Raw genomic sequence first — 24965 nt, forward strand, 5'->3', positions numbered from 1 at the left:
TGGTCAAAATTGTTGGTACCTCTTGTTTAATGACAGAAAACCCCACAATGGTCACAGAAATAACTTGAATCTGACAAAAGTAATAATAAATAAAAAATCTATGAAAATGAACAGATGATAGTCAGACATTGCTTTTCAGCCAGGCGTGCACAGAATTTATAAAAAAAAACACTCATGAACTAGGCCTGGACAGAAATGATGGCACACCTGACAATAATGTGACAGAAGGGACATGTTACATCGCGGTGTGCCCGCTAATTAGCATCTGGTGTCTACAATCCTGGAGTCAGAGAGTGGCCTGTATAGAGGCTACAGATCCTCACTGTGCTGTTTGGTGACATGGTGTGTATCTCACTCAGCATGGACCAGAGGGAGCGAAGGAAAGAGTTGTCTCAGGAGATTAGAAAGAAAATTACAGACAAACATGTTACAGCTAAAAGTTATAAGATCATCTCCAAGCAGCTCGATGTTCCTGTGACTACAGCTGCATTTATTATTCAGAGATGTAAGCTCCATGGGACTGTAGCCGACCTCCCTGGACGTGGCCGCAGGAGGAAAACTGATGACAAATCAAAGAGACAGATCATACGAATGGTAACAAAAGAGCCCAGAAAAACGTCTAAACAGATTAAAGGTGAACTTCAAGCTCAAGGAACATCAGTGTCAGATCGCACCATCCGTCGTATGAGCCAAAGTGGACTTCATGGCAGGCGACCAAGGAGGATTGTCGGAAAAAAAAATCCTAAAAAGGCCAGACTGGAATTTGCCAAACTACATGTTGACAAGCCACAAAGCTTCTGGGAGAATGTCCTATGTACAGATGAGACAAAAATGGAACTTCTTGGGAAGGCACATCATCTCTGTGTTCACAGGCGGGAAAATGAAGCAGATCAAGAAAAGAACACTGCCCCTACTGTGAAACATGGAGGAGACTCTGTTATGTTCTGGGGCTGCTTTGCTGCATCTGGCACAGGGTGTCTAGAATCTGTGCAGGGTACAATGAAATATCAAGACTATCAAGGGATTCTAGAGAGAAGTGTGCTGCCCAGTGTCAGAAAGCTTGGTCTCAGTCGCAGGTCATGGGTCTTGCAACAGGATAATGACCCAAAACACAGCTAAAATCACCCAAGAATGGCTAAGAGGAAAACATTGGACTGTTCTGAAATGGCCGCCTTTGAGCCCTGACCTAAATTCTAATGAGCATCTTTGGAAAGAGCCTGAAACATGCTGTCTGGAAAAGGCGACCTTCACACACGAGACAATGGAGCAGTTTTCTCTTGATGAGTGGCCAAAATACCTGTGAGAGGAGCAGAAGTCTCACTGACAGGTACAGGAATCGTGTGATTGCAGTGATTGCCCCAAAAGGTTGTGCAACAAAATATTAAGATAAGAGACCATCATTTCTGTCCAGGCCGATTTTCATGAGTGTTATTTTTATAAATTCCGTGGAATCATGGCTGAAAAGCGATGTCTGACTCTCCATTTGTTCATTTTCATAGATTTCTGATTTATTATCACTTTTGTCAGATTCAAGTTATTTCTGTGGCCATTGTGGGTTTTTCTGTCATTAAACGAGGGGTGCCAACAATTTTGACCACGTGTGTATAAGGCTCCGGTTCTCATTGTTTATACAAGTGATGGGGGGGAGGGGGTGTCGCTGCACAGTGACTGCCCATGAGGAGCGGCCGCCGCCGTCCCATAGTCCAGGGCTTCTTATATTACTGGGGCCTCGCGTCCTGTACAGGAGCTCCGCGCTGCAGCTCTCAAAGCGCTGCGGAATCAGGCCTGGATGTGAGAAAGCTGCAGAGTTCAGGGGCCGCAGAAAGGATGAGATGAGTTCTGTCAATCTAGCACCCCAGCTGTGACCCCCAAACTCCTGGAGGAGGGGTGGGCACTTTGCTCACACCCAGAGAGGGGAGGGGGCTGGCCATTCCCGCCAAGAGATGGGAAGGGGCCTGGCGCTCCCGCCCGGAGACGCCCTGCTGTAGTAACACCCCACATGATACCATTGCTGTGCTGATTCTCGGCGTGGTAATTTTCGTCTGGTTTCCTCCTCAGTTGCCGCACCAGTAATCGCAAGAGTCTGATTGTCGCTTCCAGCACGTCCCCGACGCTGCCTCGGCCGCACTCTCCGCTCCATGGACACACAGGTATGACCCTAGGTTGGTGATGGCTGCATTCTTGAGTGGCTGCTGCGGGGACGATTGTGATCCGCAGCGATGGGGAGCATGTTTCTGCGGCCCGGTCGGAGAGTCTCTGTTGCACCCCTGATTCTTTCCTCCTCCTCGGTACTGTGACTCTACCTGTGATGAATCCTCTGCTCTGGTGTCACCCGGCGTCATTGGCCTCCATTTGTGTCTCTTTTCCCTGTGTTACTCCAAAAGGCTCAATGTGGTGCAAGATGACTGACCGGATATTGCTCCTCCCCTGTTAGCTGTGCCATAGACATCTCATACCCTGAAGTAGACCCCCAGTGGCCAAATATTGCTCCCCTGCGGCTCCTCTCCTGATAGCCGTGCCTTAGAGATCTCATACTCTAATGTGGAGCTCCAGTGACCGGACATTGCTCCCCAGCAGATCCTCTCCTGATAGCCGTGCCTTAGAGATGTCATACCCTGATGTAGAGCTCCAGTGACCGGACATTGCTCCCCAGCGGCTACTCTTCTGATAGCCGTGCCTTAGAGATCTCATACCCTAATGTGGAGCTCCAGTGACCGGACATTGCTCCCCAGCAGATCCTCTCCTGATAGCCGTGCCTTAGAGATCTCATACCCTAATGTGGAGCTCCAGTGACCGGACATTGCTCCCCAGCGGCTACTCTTCTTATAGCCGTGCCTTAGAGATCTCATACCCTGAAGTAGAGCACCAGTGACCGGACATTGTTCCCCAGCGGCTCCTCTCCTAATAGCCATGCCTTAGAGATCTCATACCCTAATGTGGAGCTCCAGTGACCGGACATTGCTCCCCAGCAGATCCTCTCCTGATAGCTGTGCCTTAGACATCTCATACCCTGAAGTAGAGCACCAGTGACCGGACATTGCTCCCCAGCGGCTCCTCTCCTGATAGCCGTGCCTTAGAGATCTCATACCCTAATGTGGAGCTCCAGTGACCGGACATTGCTCCCCAGCGGCTACTCTTCTGATAGCCGTGCATTAGAGATCTCATAGCCTAATGTGGAGCTCCAGTGACCGGACATTGCTCTCCAGCGGCTCCTCTCCTGATAGCCGTGCCTTAGACATCTCATACCCTGAAGTAGACCCCCAGTGGCCAAATATTGCTCCCCAGCGGCTCCTCTCCTGATAGCCGTGCATTAGAGATCTCATACCCTAATGTGGAGCTCCAGTGACCGGACATTGCTCCCCAGCAGATCCTCTCCTGATAGCCGTGCCTTAGAGATGTCATACCCTGATGTAGAGCTCCAGTGACCGGACATTGCTCCCCAGCGGCTACTCTCCTGCTAGCCGTGCCTTAGAGGTCTCATACCCTGAAGTAGAGCACCAGTGACCGGACATTGCTCCCCAGCGGCTCCTCTCCTGATAGCCATGTCTTTGTTGCTCTACTTCAGGGTATGAGAGCTCTAAGACATGGCTATCAGGAGAGGAGCCGCTGGGGAGCAATGTCCGGTCACTGGTGCTCTACTTCAGGGTATGACATCTCTAAGGCACGGCTATCAGGAGAGGAGCCGCTGGGGAGCAATGTCCAGTCACTGTTGCTCTACTTCAGGGTATGAGAGCTCTGTGACCGGACATTGCTCCCCAGCGGCTCCCCTCCTGATAGCCATGCCTTAGAGATCTCATACACTGATGTAGAGCACCAGTGACCGGAAATTGCTCCTCAGCAGCTCCTCTCCTGGTGGCGGTCATTCAGCCGTGCAATGGAGACTTTTGTACTTTTGTATCAGCAGTTTTCTGCCGATTTCCTCGTATTTCCTTCAGGTCTTCCTTTTACTGACTGCTTAGATAGAGACTGCGGGTCGATAGACCATCTTGCCCTCCTGATAAATGACGCCTTGGTGTAGAGCTGGGGGGCTAACACCTTGTTTCTGGGGGCTCCTCTGTGTCCGCTGAGATGGCGCTGAGCTGTGCGGCTTATGCCATCACCGCCCCCCACAATCAGGACATGGATAATTCTCCTGCCCTATTTCTTTGTAAGTGAAAATCTCCTTAATATGTAAATCTGCATCTGGAAATGAGCTGCTGATATGGAGTCCTGCCGCGCCTGACGTCCTGGCCTCCTAATTCCCAAGATTTACCCTTTACCTGCAGGAGATGAGACGACGTGTGGCTGGGGCCGCCGAGAAGTCCGCAGTACAGACGTGGCCTCGTCTCTAGGTCATATACTGGATTCCGGGGCAACAGAGTATCTCATAATATCCCACGGGGACATGTCGCCCCCAGAACTAATGGTGACAAGGAGGACGGGGACGGCTGCGTAGTACAGAGTTACGCTTGTCATGTGTGTCTTCCACAATGCGCTACTGATGGCACTCTGTCCTGCAGCCCTGGATGTGACTGGAGTACCAGTGGCTATTTCCCATGAGATTGCAGATAATTCTTCCTGCAGATTTATCATTGTCTCATCCTGAACATCCAGAGGAAATGCAAATTCCTTCTCAGACAGAACAATTATTGCTCCCACCTGCGCCAGCAATTATCCCGAGACTGACAATGTGTCTGCGCCACTGAATAGAGGGTGCGCCTGCCGGGGGAGCGCTGCTGGGAAGGGAGCGCCTGCCGGGGGAGCGCTGCTGGGAGGAGGGTGCGGCTGCCGGGGGAGCGCTGCTGGGAGGAGGGTGCGGCTGCCGGGGGAGCGCTGCTGGGAGGAGGGTGCGGCTGCCGGGGGAGCGCTGCTGGGAGGAGGGTGCGGCTGCCGGGGGAGCGCTGCTGGGAGGGAGGGTGCGGCTGCCGGGGGAGCGCTGCTGGGAGGAGGGTGCGGCTGCCGGGGGAGCGCTGCTGGGAGGAGGGTGCGGCTGCCGGGGGAGCGCTGCTGGGAGGAGGGTGCGGCTGCCGGGGGAGCGCTGCTGGGAGGAGGGTGCGGCTGCCGGGTGAGCGCTGCTGGGAGGAGGGTGCGGCTGCCGGGTGAGCGCTGCTGGGAGGAGGGTGCGGCTGCCGGGGGTGCGCTGCTGGGAGGGGGGTGCGCTGCTGGGAGGAGAGTGCGGCTGACGGGGGGCGCGGCTGGGAGGAGGGTGCGCCTGCCGGGGGTGCGCTGCTGGGAGGAGGGTGCGCCTGCCGGAGGAACGCTGCTGGGAGGAGGGTGCGGCTGCCGGGGGAGCGCTGCTGGGAGGAGGGTGCGGCTGCTGGGGGAGCGCTGCTGGGAGGAGGGTGCGCCTACCGGGGGAGCGCTGCTGAGCGGAACCAGTGACCCCAGCTGTCATCTCACTACATGTTATGTTTCTACAGGCAACAGCCCCCTGGATAGCCCCCGAAACTTTTCCCCAAATTCTGTTGCCCACTTCTCCTTCGTGCCTGCGCGGAGGTGAGTTCCGTCTGCAGTGACAGATACATGAGCCGGTATAGCAGAGCTGAGTGTGAACTCGGAACAAAGGGCAATGCCATACAGTGCCCGAATGTACTGGGACCAGCTGTCATCACTGTGCGGCACCATGTGCGCACGTGAAAGCCACACTGGACCAGCACCTTGACATGCAAGAACGTGAACATGGCACTAAGTCCGGACTCATAAAAGTATATTCCTGTCGCCCTGCATCCAGCACTCACACGGTGCAGAGGCATTATCAGAGGTCACCGGAATCGCAGGAGCTTGCAGCTCGTCTGGACAATGTACTCAGAGGACGGAGAGAGGGCGATGGAGGAGGACGGACGGAGAGCGACGATGGAGTGACTGGGAACAGAGGAGGACGACGAGGGAGTGTGACAGGGAGAATGGAGGAGGATAGATGGAGAGCGACGAGGGAGTGTGACAGGGAGGATGGAGGGAGGAGAGAGGGGACTGAGGACAACGGGGGAGGACAGTGAGAGGACGAAGAGCGAGGGTGACGAGGATGGGGACCGAAGAAGACGGTAGAACCAAGGGAGGGTGACGGGGGAAGCTCGGGAGGACGGTGGGATGGATGGTGATGATCGTAACAGCGGGATGATGGTTATGGTGGTGACGGTGGGATGACGTATTTTCTCCCCTTCTCTTGGTGCTGTAACATTCTGGTATAGAGATTGGGGGTGCCTTTGGATGATTGGGGTCCCACCGGGATATCAGGGATGGTCTCTTCGGTGGATGCTTGTCTCATTCTGAGCGCGGCGCCCCCTGTCATGTCAGGCGTGCCTGCGTTCATGTCTCCTCAGGCCGGGCCTATAACGTTTGCTCCTCTTTTTTTTCAGGACGGACGGGCGTCGCTGGTCTCTGGCATCGCTGCCGTCTTCTGGATATGGAACCAACACTCCCAGCTCAACTGTGTCCGTAAGTGTGAGCCGCTGCCTCCCCCGCTGTGGTCAGTGTATGACCGGAGACCTGGGTAGGGCCACATCACCTTACATCAAGGAGTCGTGTGGAGCGGGAGCGGGCACGGTGTGGTTAGACAGCGCAGTGTGAGGAGCGCCCTCACCCTGCCCGCCTGTGGAAACTTGTACTTGTTTTGTTCCCAGAGACAGAAATGTCAACAGTACATCCTCCATATTGTGCCTCTCCAGACCGCCAGGGGGTGGGATTTCGGGTGGCTTCCAGCAGACCCAGGATGTGCTGGTGGTCGAGCATCTGACCGTCCTCCGTGCACTCCGCCACGGCTGCCTTCCGCCGCGGTTGCCGTCCGTTCCCTCCGCCGTGGCCGCTGTCCGTTTCCTCCGCCGCTGTCCGTTTCCTTCTTGTATCTCAGTGTTGGTCTTCTGTTTTCTGCATTCAGTCTTCCTGCTCGTCTCAGGAGAAGCTGCACCAGCTGCCATTTCAGCCGACTGCGGACGAACTGCACTTCCTGACCAAGCACTTCAGCACAGAGAACATCACCGACGAGGAAGGTCGCCGCTCCCCAGCCATGCGCCCGCGATCCCGGAGCCTCAGGTGATTCTCTTTGCTCTCCACCTGATCGGTGGGGATCCTCGAAGGGAGCTGCTCAGTACGGAGACTGCCTCTATATCCACCTGACCACGTAATGGTGGAGGGCTCCGTACAGTGTATACTCCCCTCTGTACACTTCATCCATCTATCTATTTATCTATCCATCCCCATATGATTCTCACCCCGTACATGGCTCCGGACACTATATATACATCCCCGTATCGTACTCACCCCGTACAAGGCTCCGGACACTATATATACATCCCCGTATCGTACTCACCCCGTACACTGCTCCAGACACTATATATACATCCCCGTATCGTACTCACCCCGTACACTGCTCCAGACACTATATATATACATCCCCGTATCGTACTCACCCCGTACACAGCTCTGGACACTAGATATACATCCCCGTATCGTACTCACCCCGTACAAGGCTCCGGACACTATATATACATCCCCGTATCGTACTCACCCCGTACAAGGCTCCGGACACTATATATACATCCCCGTATCGTACTCACCCCGTACACAACTCCGGACACTATATATACATCCCCGTATCGTACTCACCCCCTACAAGGCTCCGGACACTATATATACATCCCCGTATCGTACTCACCCCGTACACAGCTCCGGACACTATATATACATCCCCGTATCGTACTCACCCCCTACAAGGCTCCGGACACTATATATACATCCCCGTATCGTACTCACCCCCTACAAGGCTCCGGACACTATATATACATCCCCGTATCGTACTCACCCCGTACACGGCTCCGGACACTAGATATACATCCCCGTATCGTACTCACCCCGTACACGGCTCCGGACACTATATATACATTCCCGTATCGTACTCACCCCGTATACGGCTCCGAACACTATACATCCCCATATCGTACTCACCCCCTACAAGGCTCCGGACACTATATATACATCCCCGTATCGTACTAACCCCGTACACTGCTCCGGACACTATATATACATCCCCGTATCATACTCACACGGTACACGGCTCCGGACACTATATATACATCCCTGTATCGTACTCACTCGGCACACGGCTCCGGACACTATATATACATCCCCGTATCGTACTCACCCCGTACACGGCTCCGGACACTATATATATATATATATATATACATCCCCGTATCGTACTCACCCCCTACAAGGCTCCGGACACTATATATACATCCCCGTATCGTACTCACCCCCTACAAGGCTCCGGACACTATATATACATCCCCGTATCGTACTCACCCCGTACACGGCTCCGGACACTATATATACATTCCCGTATCGTACTCACCCCGTACACGGCTCCGGACACTAGATGTACATCCCCGTATTGTACTCACCCCCTACAAGGCTCCGGACACTATATATACATCCCCGTATCGTACTCACTCCGGACACTATATATACATTCCTGTATCGTACTCACCCCCTACAAGGCTCCGGACACTAGATATACATCCCCGTATCGTACTCACCCCGTACACGGCTCCGGACACTATATATACATTCCCGTATCGTACTCACCCCGTACAAGGCTCCGGACACTAGATATACATCCCCGTATCGTACTCACCCCGTACACGGCTCCGGACACTATATATACATCCCTGTATCGTACTCACCCCGTACACGGCTCCGGACACTAGATATACATCTCCGTATCGTACTCACCCCCTACAAGGCTCCGGACACTATATATACATCCCCGTATCGTACTCGCCTCGTACACGGCTCCGGACACTATATATACATCCCCGTATCGTACTCACCCCTTACACTACTCCGGACACTATATATACATCCCTGTATCGTATTCACCCCCTACAAGGCTCCGGACACTATATATACATCCCCATATCATACTCACCCGGTACATGGCTCCGGACACTAGATATACATCCCCATATCGTACTCACCCCGTACACAGCTCCGGACACTAGATATACATCCCCATATCGTACTCACCCGGTACATGGCTCCGGACACTAGATATACATCCCCATATCGTACTCACCCCGTACACAGCTCCGGACACTAGATATACATCCCCGTATCGTATTCACTCCCGACACTATATATACATTCCCGTATCGTACTCACCCCGTACACGACTGCGGACACTATATATACATCCCCGTATCGTACTCACCCCGTACACTGCTCCGGACACTATATATACATCCCTGTATCGTACTCCCCCCGTACACGGCTCCGGACACTATATATACATCCCCATATCGTATTCACTCCCGACACTATATATACATTCCCGTATCGTATTCACTCCCGACACTATATATACATTCCCGTATCGTATTCACTCCCGACACTATACTTGTATATACATTCCCATATCGTATTCACTCCCGACACTATATATACATCCCCGTATCGTATTCACTCCCGACACTATATATACATTCCCGTATCGTATTCACTCCCGACACTATATATACATTCCCGTATCGTATTCACTCCCGACACTATATATACATTCCCGTATCGTATTCACTCCCGACACTATATATACATCCCCATATCGTATTCACTCCCGACACTATATATACATTCCCGTATCGAATTCACTCCCGACACTATATATACATTCCCGTATCGTATTCACTCCCGACACTATATATACATCCCTGTATCGTATTCACTCCCGACACTATATATACATTCCCGTATCGTATTCACTCCCGACACTATATATACATCCCTGTATCGTATTCACTCCCGACACTATATATACATTCCCGTATCGTATTCACTCCCGACACTATATATACATCCCTGTATCGTATTCACTCCCGACACTATATATACATTCCCGTATCGTATTCACTCCCGACACTATATATACATTCCCGTATCGTATTCACTCCCGACACTATATATACATTCCCGTATCGTATTCACTCCCGACACTATATATACATCCCTGTATCGTATTCACTCCCGACACTATATATACATCCCCGTATCGTATTCACTCCCGACACTATATATACATCCCTGTATCGTATTCACTCCCGACACTATATATACATTCCCGTATCGTATTCACTCCCGACACTATATATACATCCCTGTATCGTATTCACTCCCGACACTATATATACATCCCCGTATCGTATTCACCCCGTACACAACATATACATCCCCATATCGTATTCACCCCATACACGACTCCGGACACTTTATATACATCCCTGTATCGTATTCACTCCCGACACTATATATACATTCCCGTATCGTACTCGCCCCGTACACGGCTCCGGACACTATATATACATCCCCGTATTGTACTCACCCCGTACACGACTGCGGACGCTATATATACATCCCCGTATCATACTCACCCTGTACACTGCTCCGGACACTATATATACATCCCTGTATCGTATTCACCCTGTACACGGCTCCAGACACTATGTATACATCCCCGTATCATATTCACCCCGTACACAGCTCTGTACACTATATATACATCCCCGTATCGTATTCAGCCCGTGCACAGCGCCGTATACGATAAATACGCCCCTGTACAGACCTCGTCACCCTCTGCTTTTGCTTTTTTTCCGCAGTCCTGGCCGTTGCCCCATCTCCTTCGATGGGGAGATAGTGATGATGAACCATGTGTACAAGGAGCGGTTCCCGAAGGTGGGTCTCCTGCGTCTCGATGCACGGACGTCGGGGTGTCGGGCCGTCGTCCTCACCACTGCTTCTTCTTGTTTTCTCTTTCCTGAAGGCCACGGCTCAGATGGAGGAGAGACTTGCAGATTTCATCACCAGCCATGCCCCTGAGAGTGTCCTGCCTCTGGGTGACGGTGTCCTCAGCTTCATTCATCACCAGGTGATCGAGCTGGCCCGTGACTGCTTGGGCAAATCCCGCGACGGCCTCATCACCTCCCGCTACTTCTACGAGCTGCAGGAGAACCTGGAGAAGCTGCTGCAAAACGTGAGTGCATCTTCTGCCGCCCCCAAATCCCCTTTCATTCAGTACAGTGCACACATCACATGGGGGGAGCGCGTGACACCAGGTCTATACGTGGCCTATGAAGAATGCAAATCCGGGTGGTGTGTCACACAGCTCCACTCCATCACAGGGGCCACACTAAAGACCCTGGTGGGGAGATAAAGCCGCCATACACAGTGATATCACCTCAGCCTCACTACAAGTATATGTACCTGACACAGGGCACAGCTCCACTCCATCACAGGGGCCACACTAAAGACCCTGCTGGGGAGATAAAGCCGCCATACACAGTGATATCACCTCAGCCTCACTACAAGTATATGTACCTGACACAGGACACAGCTCCACTCCATCACAGGGGCCACACTAAAGACCCTGCTGGGGAGGTAAAGCCGCCATACACAGTGATATCACCTCAGCCTCACTACAAGTATATGTACCTGACACAGGGCACAGCTCCACTCCATCACAGGGGTCACACTAAAGACCCTGCTGGGGAGATAAAGCCGCCATACACAGTGATATCACCTCAGCCCCACTACAAGTATATGTACCTGACACAGGGCACAGCTCCACTCCATCACAGAGGTCACACTTAAGACCCTGCTGGGGAGATAAAGCCGCCATACACAGTGATATCACCTCAGCCTCACTACAAGTATATGTACCTGACACAGGGCACAGCTCCACTCCATCACAGAGGCCACACTAAAGACCCTGCTGGGGAGATAAAGCCGCCATACACAGTGATATCACCTCAGCCTCACTACAAGTATATGTACCTGACACAGGACACAGCACCACTCCATCACAGAGGCCACACTAAAGACCCTGCTGAGGAGATAAAGCCGCCATACACAGTGATATCACCTCAGCCTCACTACAAGTATATGTACCTGACACAGGGCACAGCTCCACTCCATCACAGAGGCCACACTAAAGACCCTGCTGGGGGAGATAAAGCCGCCATACACAGTGATATCACCTCATCCTCACTACAAGTATATGTACCTGACACAGGACACAGCACCACTCCATCACAGAGGCCACACTAAAGACCCTGCTGAGGAGATAAAGCCGCCATATACAGTGATATCACCTCAGCCTCACTACAAGTATATGTACCTGACACAGGACACAGCTCCACTCCATCACAGGGGCCACACTAAAGACCCTGCTGGGGAGATAAAGCCGCCATACACAGTGATATCACCTCAGCCTCACTACAAGTATATGTACCTGACACAGGACACAGCACCACTCCATCACAGAGGCCACACTAAAGACCCTGCTGGGGAGATAAAGCCGCCATATACAGTGATATCACCTCAGCCTCACTACAAGTATATGTACCTGACACAGGACACAGCTCCACTCCATCACAGGGGCCACACTAAAGACCCTGCTGGGGAGATAAAGCCGCCATACACAGTGATATCACCTCAGCCTCACTACAAGTATATGTACCTGACACAGGACACAGCTCCACTCCATCACAGAGGCCACACTAAAGACCCTGCTGGGGAGATAAAGCCGCCAAACAAAGTGATATCACCTCAGCCTCACTACAAGTATACACTCACTGGCCACTTTATTAGGTACACCTGTCCAACTGTGTGTTAAGACTTAATTTCTAATCAGCCAATCACATGGCGGCAACTCAGTGCATTTAGGCATGTAGACATGGTCAAGACAATCTCCTGCAGTTCAAACCGAGCATCAGTATGGGGAAGAAAGGTGATTTGAGTGCCTTTGAACGTGGCATGATTGTTGGTGCCAGAAGGGCTGGTCTGAGTATTTCAGAAACTGCTGATCTACTGGGATTTTCACGCACAACCATCTCTAGGGTTTACAGAGAATGGTCCGAAAAAGAAAAAAAATCCAGTGAGCGGCAGTTCTGTGGCCGGAAATGCCATGTTGATGCCAGAGGTCAGAGGAGAATGGGCAGACTGGTTCGAGCTGATAGAAAGGCAACAGTGACTCAAATTGCCACCCGTTACAACCAAGGTAGGCAGAAGAGCATCTCTGAACGCACAGTGCGTCGAACTTTGAGGCAGATGGGCTACAGCAGCAGAAGACCACACTGGGTACCACTCCTCTCAGCTAAGAACAGGAAACTGAGGCTAAAATTTGCACAAGCTCATCGAAATTGGACAGTAGAAGATTGGAAAAACGTTGCCTGGTCTGATGAGTCTCGATTTCTGCTGCGACATTCGGATGGTAGGGTCAGAATTTGGCGTAAACAACATGAAAGCATGGATCCATCCTGCCTTGTATCAACGGTTCAGGCTGGTGGTGGTGGTGTCATGGTGTGGGGAATTTTTTCTGGGCACTCTTTGGGCCCCTTGGTACCAATTGAGCATCGTTGCAACGCCACAGCCTACCTGAGTATTGTTGCTGACCATGTCCATCCCTTTATGACCACAATGTACCCAACATCTGATGGCTACTTTCAGCAGGATAATGCGCCATGTCATAAAGCTCGAATCATCTCAGATTGGTTTCTTGAACATGACAATGAGTTTACTGTACTCAAATGGCCTCCTCAGTCACCAGATCTCAATCCAATAGAGCATCTTTGGGATGTGGTGGAACGGGAGATTCGCATCAGGGATGTGCAGCCGACAAATCTGCGCCAACTGTGTGATGCCATCATGTCAATATGGTCCAAAATCTCTGAGGAATGCTTCCAGCACCTTGTTGAATCTCTGCCACGAAGAATTGAGGCAGTTCTGAAGGCAAAAGGGGGTCCAACCCCTTACTAGCATGGTGTACCTAATAAAGTGGCCAGTGAGTGTATGTACCTGACACAGGACACAGCTCCACTCCATCACAGAGGTCACACTAAAGACCCTGCTGGAGAGATAAAGCCGCCATACGCAGTGATATCACCTCAGCCTCACTACAAGTATATGTACCTGACACAGGACACAGCTCCACTCCATCAGAGGGGTCACACTAAAGACCCTGCTGGGGAGATAAAGCCGCCATACACAGTGATATCACCTCAGCCCCACTACAAGTATATGTACCTGACACAGGACACAGCTCCACTCCATCACAGGGGCCACACTAAAGACCCTGCTGGGGAGATAAAGCCGCCATACACAGTGATATCACCTCAGCCTCACTACAAGTATATGCACCTGACACAGGGCACAGCTCCACTCCATCACAGGGACCACACTAAAGACCCTGCTGGGGAGATAAAGCCGCCATACACAGTGATATCACCTCAGCCTCACTACAAGTATATGTACCTGACACAGGGCACAGCTCCACTCCATCACAGAGGCCACACTAAAGACCCTGCTGGGGAGATAAAGCCGCCATACACAGTGATATCACCTCAGCCTCACTACAAGTATATGCACCTGACACAGGGCACAGCTCCACTCCATCACAGGGACCACACTAAAGACCCTGCTGGGGAGATAAAGCCGCCATACACAGTGATATCACCTCAGCCTCACTACAAGTATATGTACCTGACACAGGACACAGCTCCACTCCATCACAGAGGCCACACTAAAGACCCTGCTGGGGAGATAAAGCCGCCATACACAGTGATATCACCTCAGCCTCACTACAAGTATATGTACCTGACACAGGACACAGCTCCACTCCATCACAGAGGCCACACTAAAGACCCTGCTGGGGAGATAAAGCCGCCATACACAGTGATATCACCTCAGCCTCACTACAAGTATATGTACCTGACACAGGGCACAGCTCCACTCCATCACAGGGGTCACACTAAAGACCCTGCTGGGGAGATAAAGCCGCCATACACAGTGATATCACCTCAGCCTCACTACAAGTATATGTACCTGACACAGGGCACAGCTCCACTCCATCACAGGGGCCGCACTAAAGACCCTGCTGGGGAGATAAAGCCGCCATATACTGTGATATCACCTCAGCCTCACTACAAGTATATGTACCTGACACAGGGCACAGCTCCACTCCATCACAGGGGCCGCACTAAAGACCCTGCTGGGGAGATAAAGCCGCCATATACTGTGATATCACCTCAGCCTCACTACAAGTATATGTACCTGACACAGGGCACTGCTCCACTCCATCACAGGGGCCGCACTAAAGACCCTGCTGGGGAGATAAAGCCGCCATACACAGTGATATCACCTCAGCCTCACTACAAGTATATGTACCTGACACAGGGCACTGCTCCACTCCATCACAGGGGCCGCACTAAAGACCCTGCTGGGGAGATAAAGCCGCCATATACTGTGATATCACCTCAGCCTCACTACAAGTATATGTACCTGACACAGGGCACAGCTCCACTCCATCACAGGGGCCGCACTAAAGACCCTGCTGGGGAGATAAAGCCGCCATATACTGTGATATCACCTCAGCCTCACTACAAGTATATGTACCTGACACAGGGCACTGCTCCACTCCATCACAGGGGCCGCACTAAAGACCCTGCTGGGGAGATAAAGCCGCCATATACTGTGATATCACCTCAGCCTCACTACAAGTATATGTACCTGACACAGGACACAGCTCCACTCCATCACAGAGGTCACACTAAAGACCCTGCTGGGGAGATAAAGCCGCCATACACAGTGATATCACCTCAGCCTCACTACAAGTATATGTACCTGACACAGGGCACTGCTCCACTCCATCACAGGGGCCGCACTAAAGACCCTGCTGGGGAGATAAAGCCGCCATATACTGTGATATCACCTCAGCCTCACTACAAGTATATGTACCTGACACAGGGCACAGCTCCACTCCATCACAGGGGCCGCACTAAAGACCCTGCTGGGGAGATAAAGCCGCCATATACTGTGATATCACCTCAGCCTCACTACAAGTATATGTACCTGACACAGGGCACTGCTCCACTCCATCACAGGGGCCGCACTAAAGACCCTGCTGGGGAGATAAAGCCGCCATATACTGTGATATCACCTCAGCCTCACTACAAGTATATGTACCTGACACAGGACACAGCTCCACTCCATCACAGGGGTCACACTAAAGACCCTGCTGGGGAGATAAAGCCGCCATACACAGTGATATCACCTCAGCCTCACTACAAGTATATGTACCTGACACAGGGCACTGCTCCACTCCATCACAGGGGCCGCACTAAAGACCCTGCTGGGGAGATAAAGCCGCCATATACTGTGATATCACCTCAGCCTCACTACAAGTATATGTACCTGACACAGGACACAGCTCCACTCCATCACAGGGGCCGCACTAAAGACCCTGCTGGGGAGATAAAGCCGCCATACACAGTGATATCACCTCAGCCTCACTACAAGTATATGTACCTGACACAGGTCCACTCCATCACAGAGGTCACACTAAAGACCCTGCTGGGGAGATAAAGCCGCCATATACTGTGATATCACCTCAGCCTCACTACAAGTATATGTACCTGACACAGGGCACAGCTCCACTCCATCACAGGGGTCACACTAAAGACCCTGCTGGGGAGATAAAGCCGCCATACACAGAGATATCACCTCAGCCTCACTACAAGTATATGTACCTGACACAGGACACAGCTCCACTCCATCACAGGGGTCACACTAAAGACCCTGCTGGGGAGATAAAGCCGCCATACACAGTGATATCACCTCAGCCTCACTACAAGTATATGTACGTGACACAGGACACAGCTCCACTCCATCACAGAGGTCACACTAAAGACCCTGCTGGGGAGATAAAGCCTCCATACACAGTGATATCACCTCAGCCTCACTACAAGTATATGTACCTGACACAGGACACAGCTCCACTCCATCACAGGGGCCGCACTAAAGACCCTGCTGGGGAGATAAAGCCGCCATACACAGAGATATCACCTCAGCCTCACTACAAGTATATGTACCTGACACAGGACACAGCTCCACTCCATCACAGGGACCACACTAAAGACCCTGCTGGGGAGATAAAGCCGCCATATACTGTGATATCACCTCAGCCTCACTACAAGTATATGCACCTGACACAGGGCACAGCTCCACTCCATCACAGGGGTCACACTAAAGACCCTGCTGGGGAGATAAAGCCGCCATACACAGAGATATCACCTCAGCCTCACTACAAGTATATGTACCTGACACAGGACACAGCTCCACTCCATCACAGGGGCCACACTAAAGACCCTGCTGGGGAGATAAAGCCGCCATATACTGTGATATCACCTCAGCCTCACTACAAGTATATGCACCTGACACAGGGCACAGCTCCACTCCATCACAGGGGTCACACTAAAGACCCTGCTGGGGAGATAAAGCCGCCATACACAGTGATATCACCTCAGCCTCACTACAAGTATATGTACCTGACACAGGACACAGCTCCACTCCATCACAGAGGTCACACTAAAGACCCTGCTGGGGAGATAAAGCCGCCATACACAGTGATATCACCTCAGCCTCACTACAAGTATATGTACCTGACACAGGACACAGCTCCACTCCATCACAGAGGTCACACTAAAGACCCTGCTGGGGAGATAAAGCCGCCATACACAGTGATATCACCTCATCCTCTCTACAAGTATATGTACCTGACACAGGACACAGCTCCACTCCATCACAGAGGTCACACTAAAGACCCTGCTGGGGAGATAAAGCCTCCATACACAGTGATATCACCTCAGCCTCACTACAAGTATATGTACCTGACACAGGACACAGCTCCACTCCATCACAGAGGTCACACTAAAGACCCTGCTGGGGAGATAAAGCCGCCATACACAGTGATATCACCTCAGCCTCACTACAAGTATATGTACCTGACACAGGGCACAGCTCCACTCCATCACAGAGGCCGCACTAAAGACCCTGCTGGGGAGATAAAGCCGCCATACACAGTGATATCACCTCATCCTCTCTACAAGTATATGTACCTGACACAGGACACAGCTCCACTCCATCACAGAGGTCACACTAAAGACCCTGCTGGGGAGATAAAGCCTCCATACACAGTGATATCACCTCATCCTCTCTACAAGTATATGTACCTGACACAGGACACAGCTCCACTCCATCACAGAGGTCACACTAAAGACCCTGCTGGGGAGATAAAGCCGCCATACACAGTGATATCACCTCAGCCTCACTACAAGTATATGTACCTGACACAGGACACAGCTCCACTCCATCACAGAGGTCACACTAAAGACCCTGCTGGGGAGATAAAGCCGCCATACACAGTGATATCACCTCAGCCTCACTACAAGTATATGTACCTGACACAGGACACAGCTCCACTCCATCACAGAGGTCACACTAAAGACCCTGCTGGGGAGATAAAGCCGCCATACACAGTGATATCACCTCAGCCTCACTACAAGTATATGTACCTGACACAGGGCACAGCTCCACTCCATCACAGGGGTCACACTAAAGACCCTGCTGGGGAGATAAAGCCTCCATACACAGTGATATCACCTCAGCCTCACTACAAGTATATGTACCTGACACAGGGCACAGCTCCACTCCATCACAGGGGCCGCACTAAAGACCCTGCTGGGGAGATAAAGCCGCCATACACAGTGATATCACCTCAGCCTCACTACAAGTATATGTACCTGACACAGGACACAGCTCCACTCCATCACAGGGGCCACACTAAAGACCCTGCTGGAGAGATAAAGCCGCCATATACTGTGATATCACCTCAGCCTCACTACAAGTATATGCACCTGACACAGGGCACAGCTCCACTCCATCACAGGGGTCACACTAAAGACCCTGCTGGGGAGATAAAGCCTCCATACACAGTGATATCACCTCAGCCTCACTACAAGTATATGTACCTGACACAGGACACAGCTCCACTCCATCACAGGGGTCACACTAAAGACCCTGCTGGGGAGATAAAGCCTCCATACACAGTGATATCACCTCAGCCTCACTACAAGTATATGTACCTGACACAGGACACAGCTCCACTCCATCACAGGGGCCACACTAAAGACCCTGCTGGGGAGATAAAGCCGCCATACACAGTGATATCACCTCAGCCTCACTACAAGTATATGTACCTGACACAGGACACAGCTCCACTCCATCACAGGGGTCACACTAAAGACCCTGCTGGGGAGATAAAGCCTCCATACACAGTGATATCACCTCAGCCTCACTACAAGTATATGTACCTGACACAGGACACAGCTCCACTCCATCACAGAGGTCACACTAAAGACCCTGCTGGGGAGATAAAGCCGCCATACACAGTGATATCACCTCAGCCTCACTACAAGTATATGTACCTGACACAGGGCACAGCTCCACTCCATCACAGGGGTCACACTAAAGACCCTGCTGGGGAGATAAAGCCGCCATACACAGTGATATCACCTCAGCCTCACTACAAGTATATGTACCTGACACAGGGCACAGCTCCACTCCATCACAGGGGCCGCACTAAAGACCCTGCTGGGGAGATAAAGCCGCCATACACAGTGATATCACCTCAGCCTCACTACAAGTATATGTACCTGACACAGGACACAGCTCCACTCCATCACAGGGGCCACACTAAAGACCCTGCTGGAGAGATAAAGCCGCCATATACTGTGATATCACCTCAGCCTCACTACAAGTATATGCACCTGACACAGGGCACAGCTCCACTCCATCACAGGGGTCACACTAAAGACCCTGCTGGGGAGATAAAGCCTCCATACACAGTGATATCACCTCAGCCTCACTACAAGTATATGTACCTGACACAGGACACAGCTCCACTCCATCACAGGGGTCACACTAAAGACCCTGCTGGGGAGATAAAGCCTCCATACACAGTGATATCACCTCAGCCTCACTACAAGTATATGTACCTGACACAGGACACAGCTCCACTCCATCACAGGGGCCACACTAAAGACCCTGCTGGGGAGATAAAGCCGCCATACACAGTGATATCACCTCAGCCTCACTACAAGTATATGTACCTGACACAGGACACAGCTCCACTCCATCACAGGGGTCACACTAAAGACCCTGCTGGGGAGATAAAGCCTCCATACACAGTGATATCACCTCAGCCTCACTACAAGTATATGTACCTGACACAGGACACAGCTCCACTCCATCACAGGGGTCACACTAAAGACCCTGCTGGGGAGATAAAGCCGCCATACACAGTGATATCACCTCAGCCTCACTACAAGTATATGTACCTGACACAGGACACAGCTCCACTCCATCACAGGGGTCACACTAAAGACCCTGCTGGGGAGATAAAGCCTCCATACACAGTGATATCACCTCAGCCTCACTACAAGTATATGTACCTGACACAGGGCACAGCTCCACTCCATCACAGAGGCCACAGTAAAGACCCTGCTGGGGAGATAAAGCCTCCATACACAGTGATATCACCTCAGCCTCACTACAAGTATATGTACCTGACACAGGACACAGCTCCACTCCATCACAGAGGTCACACTAAAGACCCTGCTGGAGAGATAAAGCCGCCATATACTGTGATATCACCTCAGCCTCACTACAAGTATATGTACCTGACACAGGACACAGCTCCACTCCATCACAGGGGCCGCACTAAAGACCCTGCTGGGGAGATAAAGCCGCCATACACAGTGATATCACCTCAGCCTCACTACAAGTATATGTACCTGACACAGGGCACAGCTCCACTCCATCACAGAGGTCACAGTAAAGACCCTGCTGGGGAGATAAAGCCGCCATACACAGTGATATCACCTCAGCCTCACTACAAGTATATGTACCTGACACAGGGCACAGCTCCACTCCATCACAGAGGTCACACTAAAGACCCTGCTGGGGAGATAAAGCCTCCATACACAGTGATATCACCTCAGCCCCACTACAAGTATATGTACCTGACACAGGGCACAGCTCCACTCCATCACAGGGGCCGCACTAAAGACCCTGCTGGGGAGATAAAGCCGCCATACACAGTGATATCACCTCAGCCTCACTACAAGTATATGTACCTGACACAGGACACAGCTCCACTCCATCACAGGGGCCACACTAAAGACCCTGCTGGAGAGATAAAGCCGCCATATACTGTGATATCACCTCAGCCTCACTACAAGTATATGTACCTGACACAGGGCACAGCTCCACTCCATCACAGGGGTCACACTAAAGACCCTGCTGGGGAGATAAAGCCTCCATACACAGTGATATCACCTCAGCCTCACTACAAGTATATGTACCTGACACAGGACACAGCTCCACTCCATCACAGAGGTCACAGTAAAGACCCTGCTGGGGAGATAAAGCCGCCATATACTGTGATATCACCTCAGCCTCACTACAAGTATATGTACCTGACACAGGGCACAGCTCCACTCCATCACAGAGGTCACACTAAAGACCCTGCTGGAGAGATAAAGCCGCCATACACAGTGATATCACCTCAGCCTCACTACAAGTATATGTACCTGACACAGGGCACAGCTCCACTCCATCACAGAGGCCACACTAAAGACCCTGCTGGGGAGATAAAGCCGCCATACACAGTGATATCACCTCAGCCCCACTACAAGTATATGTACCTGAATCAGGACACAGCTCCACTCCATCACAGAGGCCACACTAAAGACCCTGCTGGGGAGATAAAGCCGCCATACACAGTGATATCACCTCAGCCTCACTACAAGTATATGTACCTGACACAGGACACAGCTCCACTCCATCACAGGGGTCACACTAAAGACCCTGCTGGGGAGATAAAGCCGCCATATACTGTGATATCACCTCAGCCTCACTACAAGTATATGTACCTGACACAGGACACAGCTCCACTCCATCACAGGGGCCACACTAAAGACCCTGCTGGGGAGATAAAGCCGCCATATACTGTGATATCACCTCAGCCTCACTACAAGTATATGTACCTGACACAGGACACAGCTCCACTCCATCACAGGGGTCACACTAAAGACCCTGCTGGGGAGATAAAGCCGCCATACACAGTGATATCACCTCAGCCTCACTACAAGTATATGTACCTGACACAGGACACAGCTCCACTCCATCACAGGGGTCACACTAAAGACCCTGCTGGGGAGATAAAGCCGCCATACACAGTGATATCACCTCAGCCTCACTACAAGTATATGTACCTGACACAGGGCACAGCTCCACTCCATCACAGGGGTCACACTAAAGACCCTGCTGGGGAGATAAAGCCGCCATATACTGTGATATCACCTCAGCCTCACTACAAGTATATGTACCTGACACAGGACACAGCTCCACTCCATCACAGGGGTCACACTAAAGACCCTGCTGGGGAGATAAAGCCGCCATACACAGTGATATCACCTCAGCCTCACTACAAGTATATGTACCTGACACAGGGCACAGCTCCACTCCATCACAGGGGTCACCCTAAAGACCCTGCTGGGGAGATAAAGCCGCCATACACAGTGATATCACCTCAGCCTCACTACAAGTATATGTACCTGACACAGGACACAGCTCCACTCCATCACAGGGGCCACACTAAAGACCCTGCTGGGGAGATAAAGCCGCCATACACAGTGATATCACCTCAGCCTCACTACAAGTATATGTACCTGACACAGGGCACAGCTCCACTCCATCACAGGGGTCACACTAAAGACCCTGCTGGGGAGATAAAGCCGCCATACACAGTGATATCACCTCAGCCTCACTACAAGTATATGTACCTGACACAGGGCACAGCTCCACTCCATCACAGGGGTCACACTAAAGACCCTGCTGGGGAGATAAAGCCGCCATACACAGTGATATCACCTCAGCCTCACTACAAGTATATGTACCTGACACAGGACACAGCTCCACTCCATCACAGGGGCCACACTAAAGACCCTGCTGGGGAGATAAAGCCGCCATACACAGTGATATCACCTCAGCCTCACTACAAGTATATGTACCTGACACAGGGCACAGCTCCACTCCATCACAGGGGCCACACTAAAGACCCTGCTGGGGAGATAAAGCCGCCATACACAGTGATATCACCTCAGCCTCACTACAAGTATATGTACCTGACACAGGACACAGCTCCACTCCATCACAGGGACCACACTAAAGACCCTGCTGGGGAGATAAAGCCGCCATACACAGTGATATCACCTCAGCCTCACTACAAGTATATGTACCTGACACAGGGCACAGCTCCACTCCATCACAGGGGCCACACTAAAGACCCTGCTGGGGAGATAAAGCCGCCATACACAGTGATATCACCTCAGCCTCACTACAAGTATATGTACCTGACACAGGACACAGCTCCACTCCATCACAGGGGTCACACTAAAGACGCTGCTGGGGAGATAAAGCCGCCATACACAGTGATATCACCTCAGCCTCACTACAAGTATATGTACCTGACACAGGACACAGCTCCACTCCATCACAGGGGCCACACTAAAGACCCTGCTGGGGAGATAAAGCCGCCATACACAGTGATATCACCTCAGCCTCACTACAAGTATATGTACCTGACACAGGACACAGCTCCACTCCATCACAGGGGCCACACTAAAGACCCTGCTGGGGAGATAAAGCCGCCATACACAGTGATATCACCTCAGCCTCACTACAAGTATATGTACCTGACACAGGGCACAGCTCCACTCCATCACAGGGGTCACACTAAAGACCCTGGTGGGGAGATAAAGCCTCCATACACAGTGATATCACCTCAGCCCCACTACAAGTATATGTACCTGACACAGGACACAGCTCCACTCCATCACAGGGGCCACACTAAAGACCCTGCTGGGGAGATAAAGCCGCCATACACAGTGATATCACCTCAGCCTCACTACAAGTATATGTACCTGACACAGGGCACAGCTCCACTCCATCACAGAGGCCACACTAAAGACCCTGCTGGGGAGGTAAAGCCGCCATACACAGTGATATCACCTCAGCCTCACTACAAGTATATGTACCTGACACAGGACACAGCTCCACTCCATCACAGGGGCCACAGTAAAGACCCTGCTGGGGAGATAAAGCCGCCATACACAGTGATATCACCTCAGCCTCACTACAAGTATATGTACCTGACACAGGGCACAGCTCCACTCCATCACAGAGGCCACACTAAAGACCCTGCTGGGGAGGTAAAGCCGCCATACACAGTGATATCACCTCAGCCTCACTACAAGTATATGTACCTGACACAGGGCACAGCTCCACTCCATCACAGGGGTCACACTAAAGACCCTGCCGGGGAGATAAAGCCGCCATACACAGTGATATCACCTCAGCCTCACTACAAGTATATGTACCTGACACAGGGCACAGCTCCACTCCATCACAGGGGCCACAGTAAAGACCCTGCTGGGGAGATAAAGCCGCCATACACAGTGATATCACCTCAGCCTCACTACAAGTATATGTACCTGACACAGGGCACAGCTCCACTCCATCACAGGGGCCACACTAAAGACGCTGCTGGGGAGATAAAGCCGCCATACACAGTGATATCACCTCAGCCTCACTACAAGTATATGTACCTGACACAGGACACAGCTCCACTCCATCACAGAGGCCACACTAAAGACCCTGCTGGGGAGGTAAAGCCGCCATACACAGTGATATCACCTCAGCCTCACTACAAGTATATGTACCTGACACAGGACACAGCTCCACTCCATCACAGGGGCCGCACTAAAGACCCTGCTGGGGAGATAAAGCCGCCATACACAGTGATATCACCTCAGCCCCACTACAAGTATATGTACCTGACACAGGACACAGCTCCACTCCATCACAGGGGCCACACTAAAGACCCTGCTGGGGAGATAAAGCCGCCATACACAGTGATATCACCTCAGCCCCACTACAAGTATATGTACCTGACACAGGACACAGCTCCACTCCATCACAGGGGCCACAGTAAAGACCCTGCTGGGGAGATAAAGCCGCCATACACAGTGATATCACCTCAGCCT

At 51.7% G+C, this 24965-nt stretch overlaps 1 protein-coding gene across 1 annotated transcript in view; it reads left to right on the top strand.

Annotated features, from left to right (window-relative positions):
• The window catches only part of LOC141078201 (microtubule-associated serine/threonine-protein kinase 2-like), a 200269-nt gene that overhangs the window by 138502 nt on the left and 36802 nt on the right, over positions 1-24965 (top strand). Inside the window, 6 exon segments of the mRNA XM_073565000.1 lie at positions 2059-2150; positions 5400-5475; positions 6336-6414; positions 6854-7008; positions 10623-10698; positions 10787-10996. Of these exon segments, the coding sequence (XP_073421101.1) occupies positions 2059-2150; positions 5400-5475; positions 6336-6414; positions 6854-7008; positions 10623-10698; positions 10787-10996 (688 nt within the window).

This window comes from Dendrobates tinctorius, unplaced genomic scaffold (genome assembly GCF_039654945.1).
Source record: "Dendrobates tinctorius isolate UK_male_01 unplaced genomic scaffold, ASM3965494v1 ptg000515l, whole genome shotgun sequence".
Classification (NCBI taxonomy): Eukaryota; Metazoa; Chordata; class Amphibia; order Anura; family Dendrobatidae; genus Dendrobates; species Dendrobates tinctorius.